General features: G+C 47.5%; 1 protein-coding gene across 17 annotated transcripts in view; it reads left to right on the top strand.

The window, feature by feature from the left end:
• Positions 1-12,714, top strand: part of SCRIB (scribble planar cell polarity protein) — a 232,708-nt gene that overhangs the window by 69,128 nt on the left and 150,866 nt on the right. For all 17 annotated transcript variants that reach the window (XM_074943613.1, XM_074943609.1, XM_074943619.1 and 14 more), the window contains exons 17-18: positions 9,899-9,988; positions 10,395-10,472. In XM_074943613.1, coding sequence (XP_074799714.1) covers positions 9,899-9,988; positions 10,395-10,472 — 168 coding nt within the window. The remainder of the gene's footprint in view (positions 1-9,898; positions 9,989-10,394; positions 10,473-12,714) is intronic.

Below are 12,714 nucleotides of genomic sequence, written 5' to 3'. Positions count from 1 at the left end.
ATAGTTTTAAATGATTTGCTCTCAGACTGGGAGGGTGTATCTAGGGGGCTCCTGCAAGGGTCAGTCCTGGGTCTGGTTCTATTTAATATTTTCATTAATGACTTGGATAATGGAGAGGAGAATACGCTTATGAAATTTGCAGATTATACCAAGCTGGGAGGGGTTGCATGCCCTTTGGAGGACAGAATTAGAATTCAAAACAATCATGATAAATTAGAGAATTGTTCCGAATTCAACAAATGAAATTCAGTAAAGGCAATTGTAAAGCACTTCACTTTGGAAGGGAAAATCAAATGTCCAATTACAAAATGGAGAGTAATTGGCTAGGTGGTAGTACTGCTGAAGAGGATCTGAGAATTATAGTGGATCACAAATTGAATATTAGTCAACAATGTGATGCAGTTGCGAAAAAGGCTACATTTTGGGTATATTAACAGGAGTGTCATATGTAAGATACAGGAGCTTATTGTTCTGCACTACTTGACACTGATGAGGCCTTAGCTAAAGTATTGAGTCCAATTCTGGGTAAATACATTTTAGGCAAGATGTGAACCAATTGGAGAGAGTCCACATGAGAGCAACAAATATGATACAAGGTTTAGAAAACCTCACGTATGAAGAAAGGCTAAAAAAAAACTGGCCCCGTTTAGTCACGAGAAAAGAAGAGTGAGGGGGGGACCTAATACGTCTTCCAATATGTTAAGGACTGGTATAAAGAGGATGGTGATCAATAGTTCTCCACATCCACTGAAAGTAGGACAGGAAGTAATGGGCTTAATCTGCAGCAAAGTTAGATTTTAGGAAAAACTTTTGCTATCACCATAGTTAAACTCTGCAATAGGCTTTCAGGGGAGGTTGAGGAATTGGAGGTATTTAGAACAGGTTCAACAAACACGTGTCAGTGCGGGTCTAGGTTTACTTGGTCCTCCCTCAGCAAAGAGGGCTGGACTTGATCTCTCAAGGTCCCTCCCAGCCCTACATTTCAATGATGGGGTTGCCTCTAAGACAGAGGTGGGCAAACTTTTTGTCCTGAGGGCCATATCAGGTTTCCAAAATTGTATGGAGGGCCGCTTAGGGGAGGCTGTCTCCCCAAACAGCCAGGAGTGGCCTGGCCCCCGCCTCCGACCCCCCCGCTTCTTGCCCCCTGACATCTCCCCTGGGACTCCTGGACCCTCCCACCCCTGACTGCCCCCTGCTGCCCCATCCAACCCCCCCTCATTCCTGACTGCCCCCCCCCAGGACCCCTGCCCCATCCAACCCCCCCTGTTCCCTGCCCTCTGACTGCCCCGACCCCTATCCACACCCCTGCCCTCTGACCACCACCCTGAACTCCTCTGCCCTCTATCCAACCCCTTCTGCCCCCTTACCACGCTGCCTGGAGCACTGGTGGCTGGCGGCGCTACAGCTGCGCCACCCAGAGCACCGGGTCAGGCTGCGGCTCTGCAACTGCGTTGCCCAGCTGCCCAGAGCTTTGCACTGGCGGTGCAATGCGCTGAGGCTGTGGGGGAGGGGGACAGCAGGGGAGGGGCCGGGGACTAGCTTCCTGGGCCAGGAGCTCAGGGGCCGGGCAGGAGGGTCCCATGGGCCGTAGTTTGCCCACCTCTGTTCTGAGAGCAAAGGACTGAATTTGACACAGGAGGTCTTTATGCAGTAACTTTTATCAGCCAAACTCGTAAGCATATCAAATAATGAAATCAGGTTTGTTTGACGAGACCAGTTTTCCATAAAACCATGTCAGCTTCTATTAGTTCTATTCCTATCCTTTAATTCTTTATTGAATAAATACCATATTAGCTTTGTTGCTCAGTATTGTTGTTGGGCTAACTGGCCTGTAATTACCTGTGTCATCTTGCTTGCCTTCTTTGAATATTGGCATGACATTTGCACTCTTCCAGTCTACTAGAATTTCCTCAGTATTCCAAGATCTATTAAAAATTAACATCAGTGGGCCAGACCTCTCCTTAGCTAACTTTTTTAATACACTTGGGTGCAAGTTTTGCAGAACTGCTGATTTAAAATTGTTTATCCCTAGTAGATGCTGTTCAGCATTCTACTTAGTTACTAATGGACTGGAACATACTTTATCATCCTCATATAATAAAAGTATATCATTCCTTCACTTCCCTCCCCCCACCCATCCCTGCACAGGACTAGATCTAGAGCGGTGGGGGCAGCTCTGGTGGCTTCCAGTTTAGGCAGTGAATGGGGTAAGTGTCTGCAGGAAACAAAGCTTTCTCAGGGTCTGGTCCCAGACTGGAAAAAAAACTTCCACGGAACTAAGGATTATTACAGATCTCCCCACCTTCTGCTCTGTGTCCAAGGTACACTCGGCCGGTTAGCTTTCTCTAACATAAACACAGTGCAACGTTTTTTTAAAACCCCAAACTGCAAAGCACGCCACTGTATGCACAGTTCTACCCTGGGGGGAAAATGAGAGAGAACGAGCTATGCATGACCAATGTTATTCATGTCACTTAATGCACAAGTGGTAGGTGCTCAGATACTATGGTGTTGAGGGTAGTATAAGAATATGCAACAGTGGTGCAGCTGTCTTGCCGTAGCACTTCAATATAGACGCTACCTCTGCCTAGGGGAAGGATTCTCCTGTTGGAATAGGTAATCCACCTCCCCATGAGGCGGTTGCTAGCTTGATGGAAGAATTTGTGTTGTCTGCACTGAGGGTTAGGTCGATATAGCTACATCTCTCAAGTGTGGATTTTTCACACACTGAGAGATGTAGCTATGCCAATGTAAATTCCTAGTGTAGACCAGGCCTAAGAATGTGCATTGAATAGAACAGTGTCAAAATCTTGGAACTATGACGCTGGTCTGTGTCTCAGAACCAGGCACTGAAACAATAATCTCCTGCCCCAGCCATGGAGCACAGGACTTGCCATAGTGGATCAGACTCAGGATTCAACTAGTCCAGTCTCCCATCCCACAGAAGTCAGTACCAGGACTGTAGCCCTGAAATAGGAGGTTTTATCTCCCTTCCCAAACCTTTTTCTTTACATCAGTGGATATTGTTACCATATACATGTCTAATTGCTCTTTGAATCTTATAAGTTCTTAGTCTGAGAGACATCCTGTAGCAGTGAGTTCCTCAGTTAAATTACATGTGGTGAGAGAGAATATTTTCTTTTTATAACTGAATTAGCTACCTTCCAATTTCATTGTATGTTCCTTTGTTGTTGTGAGACAGGGAAATAGAAACTCCTCTAGGCCATTATTTTACATACTTTTATCATATTCACTGTGATTTGTCTTCTTTCTAAAATAAGCAATCCCATTTTTCTCATTCTCCTTTCATATAAAATGTTTTCCATACTGCTAATCGTGAGCTTGGGCAAGTCACTTCCCCAACTATTCCTCAGTTCATCAACAAGAACCAGTGGAACAATTTATTAAGTGCTGTGATGAATTCTCCATCACTTGAATTCTTTCAATCGAGATTGAATGTTGTTCTAAAAGACACTCTCGTTCAACTACAGGTTACTGGGCTGGATGCAGGAGTCCCTGGGTTTGAGGTTCTCTGATGTGTGCTACACAGGAGGTCAGCCTATAGGAACATATTGCTCCTTTCTGGCCCTAAATTCTATGAATTTGTAAAGCAGGGAGTATGGCCCAGATCCACAAGGTATTTAGGTGCCCAACTCCCATTGATTTCAAGGGAAGTGAAGAGCCTTAACTTCCTTTGAGAATCTGGACCTGTAATGCCCTCCTGCAAGGGGACTTGTCAGGATAAGTTGACTGGTGTCTGGGAGGCTCATGGAGGTCAAGGAAAAGACAAAAAATTAGTAGAAACTCCTGGAAATAGGGATTGTTGTCCCACTTCCCCTGCTAAGGAAGGGCGAAAGCACTGCAGTCTGGGTCCAATCCCTGATTTGTTGCCACTTTGAGAGGTCGGACGTTCCCCTTTCAGGCTGGAGAAGCTCATTCACGAATGACTGTCTTATCAGCCATCACAGCTGCCCAGCTCACCTTCCTGCAGTTTTCCTCTAGATTCCTGTCAAGAGCAGACTTTACCAGCATGTGGGTCTACCCAAGTGGTACCACTAGGAGATCTGAGGATCCTAGTGCAGGAAGCACTAGCTTCTCTCGTCCATATTTCTTGAACTTGCCATGTAACTGAGAGGCCTAGACTTGTCTCCCATACCGAGTTGGACACTTGCTATAGTCTGGTGAGCCTGCCCCCCCTCACTGTGTCATCTGAGCATCCTTCCTTGTGGGGCAGACTCAGCTTGCAAGCATCATGAGCTTGGCGTCCTCTCTAATTAGCACTGTTCCCTGCTACCCTTGCTGCTCAAAGTGACCCTGAGAACTGCTCTGATATTTCCATCCAGGTGGAACTCAGACTTTTTCCTCCTCCTGCTTTGCCCCATACCCCTGCACTGAATTCCAAAGGGCTCTAACAGCTGGGGGCAGGGAGCTCCCCACTTGTTCCTTAGGGAGATTATAAACAAGACCTCAGAATATGGAAAACCGGCAGATCATGATGATTGGGATTTCTCAAGCCTACAGGTTAGCATATAACAATAGGTCCACAGTGCTGTCATGAGCAGGAGCAACAGAGCCCAGGAGCTTAGGCACCTGGGGGCTTTTAGTAACATAAGGATTGCACTGAGTTTGGAACAGAATAGTTTTGTACCACAACTAAATTTATTTACACTCAAGTGTACACAACAGCTATAATTTTATTATCTTTTAACTCTAGCCCCTCCCCAATAAAAGAAAAGTTGTCCCTGCCCCTGGAGCGGCTTTGAGGAGATCTACAGGGATGTCCCTGGGCACCTAGCAGTATTGAACCCAGATCCTGGCCTTATTAGATGCTGCTCTCCATTACTGGCTCGTGCGGGCTGCTGTGCTGCTCTCCCTCCCCTTAGTGCCAGTTTGAGGGAGGAAGATCAGCTGGCTCTTCCCTTCCCTGCTCACCAGCCCTTTATTATGAATGTTTGTTCCCTACAAACCAAGAACAAGAGTGATAACGCAACACAACCTCTAAAAGGAATAAAGAATATAGTGTACGGCTGCACAGCAGGTGGGAGGTGTGATTCAAAGTGTAGGTAGACATGCATATGGGGGGTGTTATTTGAGCTACTGCAGTGGTTCTCAGCTCTTCCAGACTACTGGAGTCTGATTTGTCTCGTGTACCCTCAAGTTTCACCTCACTTAAAAACGACTTGCTCACGAAAGTGTCACAGCACACTATTACTGAAAAAATGCGTACTTTCTTATTTTTACCATATCATTATAAAATAAATCAATTGGAATATAAATATTGTACTTACATTTCAGTGTATAGTACATAGAGCAATACAATCAAGTCACAATGAAATTTTAGTGCTTTTTATGCAGCCTGTTGTAAAACTATCTATGAGGCAAATATCTATGAGTTGTTATACCCCCTGGAAGACCTCTGAGTATCCCTGGTTGAGAACCACTGAGCTAAAATAGTGTGGCCATGGTGGCACAGACGTTGCCTCAGGCCAGACCCCCCAAGTATATACCCGGCTATTCAAGTGGGATTGTTCTCTGAAAACATCTGTTCAGTGTGTAACAGCAGTCAAAAAAGCTAAGAGAATGTTAGGAACCATTAGGAAGGGATAGATAAAACAGAAAATATCGTAATGCCACTATATCAATCAATGGTACGCCCACACCTTGTATACTGCGTCCTGTTCTGGTTGCCCCATTTCAAAAAAGTTAGAATTGGAAAAAGTACAGCGAAGGGCAAGTATAGAGAAGGGCAACAAAAATGATTAGGGGTATAGAACAGCCTCCATAGGAAGGGAGATTAAACAGATTGGGACTGTTGGAAAAGAGAGGCCTAAGGGTGGAAATGCTAGAAGTCTATAAAATCTAAAACTTGCAGAGAAAGTGAATAGGGACTTGTCATTTATCCCTTCACATAACACAAGAACTAGGGGTCACCCAATTAATAGGTAGCAGGTTTGAAACAAACAAAAGGAAATGTTTCTTCACATATCACACAGTCAACCTGTGGAACTCATTGTCATGGGATGTTGTGACGGCCCAAAGTATAACTGGGTTCCCAAAAGAAGTAGCTAAATTCATGGAGGATAGATTTATCAATGGCTATTAGCCAGGATGGTCAGGGACACAACCCTATGCTCTGGATGTTCCTCAACCTCCGAATGCCAGAAGCTGCGGAGGGGGAATGGATCACTTGATAATTGCCCTGCTCTGTTCATTCCCTCTGAAACATCTGGCACTGGCCACTGTCAGAGACAGGATACTGGGCTAGGTGGACCATTGGTCTGACCCAATAGGGCTGTTCTTATGGTTAGAGTTGGAAATTCCCCACCACATCCCATCTCTGGGGCCAGGGCAGGATCATTCACTCCTGTTTAGCTTTTTGATTGTTTGCTTTAGTCTAGTTCAAAACAGCCCAAGCGATAAGCTCCCTCCTCTCCACTGATCACACACTTCGGATATTTCCAGCTTGTTGTCATGTCCCCTTTAGTTGTTGCTTAGCGAAGCCAGACATATTTAGCTCTTCTAATCTCTCCTGGTGAGTCAGTTTTTCTGGCTCCTGAGCTGCTTCTCTGAGCACCCTCCACTCCTTCAGTATCTCACCTGATATCCAGAGCTGAATGGGGTATCCAGGTGAGGCCTCCACAGAGCAGATAGAGAAGGACTCTCCCCTCCCTGTCCCAGGCAGGAGATGTGGGATTGAGGGACCTGAAGCTGAGCACAGAGCTGGAGAGAGAAGAGACTGGCCCCTCCCTGCTCACACAATCCCATTGGGCTTTTCTAGCTGCTCTACCCCACTGCAAACTCTGGTCTAACTCACTGCTGCCTCCCCATCTTGGTCCAAGGTCCATTCGGAATCTGGGGTTTGCTTTCTCCCTCCTGGGATGTATGTGCTGTCTGTATCCAGGTTGAATCTCACTCGGTTATTTCCTGCCATGATCTCTAGCGCCTCTCGGCCCCGTGTTGCTTTCACTTACTGTAGAATTAGTTGCAGGGGAGGGAGGGTTTTTCCGCCTACTTAGAGTATTAATGGCAATGGCTTAAGACTTACAGAGTTTAAGGCCAGAGGGCCCATTAGAACATCTAGTGTAACCGTCTGTATATCACAGGCCACTGAATTTCACCCAGTTACCCCTTTATCGAGCCCTGTGACTTGTGTTTGACTGAAGCATCTGTTCCAGAAAGTCATCCAGGATTGGGACACAGGAAGAGACAGAGAATCCACCACGTCCTTTCATAGTTTATTCTAGTAATTAATCACACTAACTTTTAAACATTTGTGCCTAATGTCTAAGTTGAATTTGTCTGACTTCAGCATCTGGTCATTGGTTGATTTTCTAACTTTCTCTGCTCAATTAAAGTGCCCTTTAGTATGGTATTTTCTCCCCATGATGGTACGTATACATGGTAATCAACCCTTGCTCTCAGTCACTTTTGTAAATGGATTGAGCTCTGTAAGTCTCCATGTCAGGCATTTTCTCCAGCTCTTGAATCATTGTTGTGGCTTTATTCTGCACCCTCTTAAATTTTTTTTAAACATTTTTTCAAACATGGATACCAGAATTGTACCAAGTATTCCCTTATCGGTCTCACCAGAGCCATACAGAGGGTAAAATCATCTCCCTACTCTCTAGTCCCTGTTTATACATCCAAGGACCACGTTAGCCCTTTTTACTCCAGCATCCCACTGGGGGCTCATGTTCTGTTGCTTGTCTGCTATGGCTCCATAGTCCTTTTTAGTCACTGCTTTCTAGGATTTACTCTATAGGTATGGCCTGCATTCCTGGTTTATACTGTATAACTTTGCATTTGTTGGCTATATTAAAAAACATTTTGTTTGAGTGGACCCAGGTTACCAAGGCAGCCAGATCAGTTTGTATCGCTGCTCTGTCCTCATAGATTAGCAGAATTAAAGGCCAGAAGGGACTATTAGATCATGTAGTCTAATCTATATATCACAAGGCCTTAAAGTTCACTCTGTTATCACTATATGGAGCCCAATAACTTGTGTTTAGCTAAAGCATTATTTGCCACTTCTCTAATCTTTGACTCATCCACCTATTATAGCAGTAGTGAGTTTATATTTACTTGCATATCGTTGATAAACATGCTGAATAGTTTTAGACCAAGTATTGATCCCTGGGGAACACCACTAGAAACACCCCCATTTGATAATTCCCCATTGATCTGTCAGCCGGTTTTTAATCCATTTGAGTGGCGCTCTTGAGATTAGTATAGCAAGACACCATGGGCAGAGGCTGCACAGGGTTCATTCCTGTTAGAACCAGAATGGGAGCAGAAATACAGGAAAGCAAGAAGGGCAGAGGAAACCAAGAGAGAGCAGAGACAGAGACCCCATTTGCCTAGTGACTTACTGGGCTGTAAACATTCCGTGACTGATCAGGCAGCTTTCCAGAGGCCATGTCTCTCAAAGCATCATGGAACTTAAAAATATGGTAGCTGCGAAGTAACTTCAGTTCATAAAGTCGAGTTGTGCACATGCTGCTCACATCATGCATTGAGCTGCAGCTGGAGCTGGGTGAAGTGACTTTTCCAAGAACTCTAGGGTCCCTACCCCTTGCACCTTGCCTACCCCAGGCAGGCAAGATTCAATGGTTCCCTTGCCATGACATATCTCTGAGGAGCACCTAGCAGGGTCCATACCAGAGACAGGCTACCAGAGGAGGTGGCCCAAATCTGCTCTGGCCTCCCACCTCAGTGCAGTCTCTGGGGACGGCCCCAGCTGTGTGTGCTCTTAGAGCTTGATGCCTCTGCAGCAGCCTTTCTCTGCTCTAGACTTTGTTTCCAGAGAAGTGACATCTGGAGGGCAGCAAATTTCTTCCTGTCTCCTTCCTCCCCCACCAGCACCCTTCTCTCCCCAGTGGGGTCTCTGTGCATTTCCATCACCACTGCCCAATGGGCTGTCCTCACCCGGCTCCTTGGGCCTGTGGCACTCAGTGAGCCCCAGGAACACCTCCTTCCTTCTCTGTCATTGCGGGCATGTGAGCCGAGCACTTCTCCACACAGCGCTTTCTGCTGGCCCTGGATTTAGACACAGCCAGCTGAGGCCCAGACACGTGCAGAGTGCTCTCAGGGCGAGGGAGAGTGGGAGAGCAGAGAGGGAAGGAAGCTGTTGAATGCCTCAGTCAGAATCCTGAGTCTGCCTGTCCCTGAGGAGAGAAGAGGAGGCAGCCGCCCCATCCTGTTTGCAGCCAGTAGGGCAAAGGGGGTAATTTGATCAGGGCCATGCAGTGGTGTTGCTCTGTGTGTGGGAGCCAAGTGCAGGCCATGTTAGGGTCAGGTGGGGCCCTTAATTTCACCGCACCTGCATAGAATTGGACCCCAAAGGAAAGAGACCAAGATACATAATTGGGAGGTGGCACAGGCGGTGTCCCTGGCTCCTGGCACTCGCCATTTGGCTCAATTCCACCCCTTGCCAACTGCCCAGTTCCTGTTCAGTCACCCCTGACTTCCCCAAGTCCCCTCCAACTCCTGCTCAGTGCCCACATCCCACCCCGAGTCTCCTGCCCACACCCACTGCTTTTCAGTTTGCTGTGGTGTTGGCCTCACTGTCTGATATGTTTGTTGCTGGCAGGTTGGGGCTTGGGCTAAAGGTTAGGGACAGATCCATGGAAAAGGGGCTGACCAGCTGATTGGTGCCATAGCTTTGGGCACTAACAGCCAGATGTGGCCGCCACCCCATCCTCCATCAGCCCTTCTGCTTTGCACAAATACATGAGCAGCCATGTACACACTGAAACGAAACTCGCAGTCATATTCCTGTGTGCTGGTATGTATGCCAGCTTGCATGCGCTCTTGTGCCCGCCACCCTCCTTACTCCCCCAGCTGTTTTTATGGCAGCTGCTCTGCATTGAGCTGTGATCTGTTTCCATTTTGCTTGCAGCTGACCCTGACTATCCTGCGGCAGACGGGGGGGCTGGGCATCAGCATCGCAGGGGGCAAAGGCTCCACTCCCTACAAGGGTGATGACGAGGTAAGGAGCTGGGCTGCCCAAGCCGGGAAGTGCCTGCCTGCTCTCAGGCAGGATCTGTCTATCTAGAAGTGAGGTGTGCCCCATCATGGCAGTGCCTGACCCCTGTGTGTACTGGGCCTGCTCTGTGGATGTGCTGGGGGCACATAGGGCAAGGCAGAGTCTGGTAGGGCTGAGCAAGGGGGAAGGTGTCACCTCTGGAATGTGGGTTCTGGGCTGAAACACCAGCACTTCCCTGTGGTCACAGTGTAGTAACCAGAGACAGCACCACTCCTGGGCCTGAGCATTCCCCTCCCAATAACATACACCCCCAGGAGGGGGAATTCCTCCCTCTCTGCTCCCCCAGTAACATCAGCTCCTGGGGTGAAGGGCCTGTTCTCCTCTTGCTAACATGACGTTTTGATTCCAGGGCATCTTTATTTCCCGTGTGTCGGAGGAGGGCCCTGCAGCCCGAGCAGGAGTCCGTGTCGGGGACAAGCTCCTGGAGGTAAGAGCCCAGCTTCTGTGAAATGGCAAGGTATAATGCTGGGGGTGCTGATTGTGGGCTGCAGATGTGGCTCCGATATCTGATTATGAAGATTATTATTATTTCATAGAATCATAGAAGATTAGGGTTGGAAGGGACTCAGGAGGTCACCTAGTCCAACCCCCTGCTCACAGCAGGACCTAATCCCCGACTAAATCATCCCAGTCAGGGCTTTGTCAAGCCTGACCTTAAAAACCTCTAAGGAAGGAGATTCCACCACCTCCCTAGGTAACGCATTCCAGTGCTTCACCACCCTCCTAGTGAAAAAGTTTTTCCGAATATCCAACCTAAACCTCCCCACTCCAACTTGAGACCATTGCTCCTTGTTCTATCATCTGGTACCACTGAGAACAGTCTAGATCCATCCTCTTTGGAACCCCCTTTCAGGTAGTTGAAAGCAGCTAGCAAATCCCCCCTTATTCTTTTCTTCTGCAGACTAAACAATCCCAGTCCCCTCAGCCTCTCCTCATAAGTCATGTGCTCCAGCCCGCCTAATGATTGTTGTTGCCCTCTGCTGGACTCTTTCCAATTTTTCCACATCCTTCTTGTAGTGTGGGGCCCAAAACTGGACACAGTACTCCAGATGAGGCCTCACCAATGTCGAATAGAGGGGAACCATCACGTCCCTCAATCTGCTGGCAATGCCCCTACATATACATCCCAAAATGCCATTGGCCTTCTTGGCAACAAGGGCACACTCTTGACTCATATCCAGCTTCTCGTCCACTGTAACCCCTAGGTCCTTTTCTGCAGAACTGCTGCCAAGCCATTCGGTCCCTAGTCTGTAGCGGTGCATGGGATTCTTCCGTCCTAAGTGCAGGACTCTGCACTTGTCCTTGTTGAACCTCATCAGATTTCTTTTGGCCCATTCCTCTAATTTGTCTAGGTCCCTCTGTATCCTATCCCTACCCTCCAGCATATCTAACTCTCCTCCCAGTTTAGTGTCATCTGCAAACTTGCTGAGGGTGCAATCCACGCCAGCCTCCAGATCATTAATGAAGATATTGAACAAAACCGGCCCCAGGACCAGCCCTTGGGGTACTCTGCTTGATACCGGCTGCCAACTAGACATGGAGCCATTGATCACTACCTGTTGAGCCCGACGATCTAGCCAGCTTTCTATCCACCTTATCGTCCATTCATCCAGCCCTTCTTCTTTAACTTGCTGGCAAGAATACTGTGGGAGACTGTATCAAAAGCTTTGCTAAAGTCAAGGAACAACACATCCACTGCTTTCCCCTCATCCACAGAGCCAGTTATCTTGTCATAGAAGGCAATTAGGTTAGTCAGGCATGACTTGCCCTTGGTGAATTCCATGCTGACTGTTCCTGATCACTTTCCTCTCCTCTAAGTGCTTCAAAATGGATTCTTTGAGGACCTGCTTCATGATTTTTCCAGGGACTGAGGTGAGGCTGATTGGACTGTAGTTCCCAGGATCCTCCTCCTTCCCTTTTTTAAAGATGGGCACTACATTAGCCTTTTTCCAGTCATCCGGGACCTCCCCTGATCGCCATGAGTTTTCAAAGATAATGGCCAATGGCTCTGCAATCACATTCGCCAACTCCTTTAGCACCCTCAGATGCAGCGCATCCGGCCCCATGGACTTGCGCTCGTCCAGATTTCTAAATAGTCCCGAACCACTTCTTTCTCCACAGAGGGCTGGTCACCTCCTCCCCATGCTGTGCTGCCCAGTGCAGCAGTCTGGGAGCTGACCTTGTTTGTGAAGACAGAGGCAAAAAAAGCATTGAGTACATTAGCTTTTTCCACATCCTCTGTCACTAGGTTGCCTCCCTCATTCAGTAAGGGGCCCACACTTTCCTTGTCTTTCTTCTTGTTGCTAACATACCTGAAGAAACCCTTCTTGTTACTCTTAATATCTCTTGCTAGCTGCAACTCCAAGTGTGATGTGGCCTTCCTGATTTCACTCCTGCATGCCCGAGCAATATTTTTATACTCTTCCCTGGTCATTTGTCCAATCTTCCACTTCTTGTAAGCTTCTTTTTTGTGTTTTAAGATCAGCAAGGATTTCACTGTGAAGCCAAGCTGGTGGCCTGCCATAGTTACTATTCTTTCTACACATCGGGATGGTTTGTCCCTGTAACCTCAATAAGGATTCTTTAAAATACAGCCAGCTCTCCTGGACTCCTTTCCCCCTCATGTTATTCTCCCAGGGGATCCTTCCCATCAGTTCCCTGAGGGAGTC

Source organism: Natator depressus, chromosome 2 (genome assembly GCF_965152275.1).
Source record: "Natator depressus isolate rNatDep1 chromosome 2, rNatDep2.hap1, whole genome shotgun sequence".
Lineage (NCBI taxonomy): Eukaryota > Metazoa > Chordata > Testudines > Cheloniidae > Natator > Natator depressus.
The sequence above is the reverse complement of the archived record's forward strand: the minus strand, read 5'-3'. Positions and strand labels throughout refer to the sequence as shown.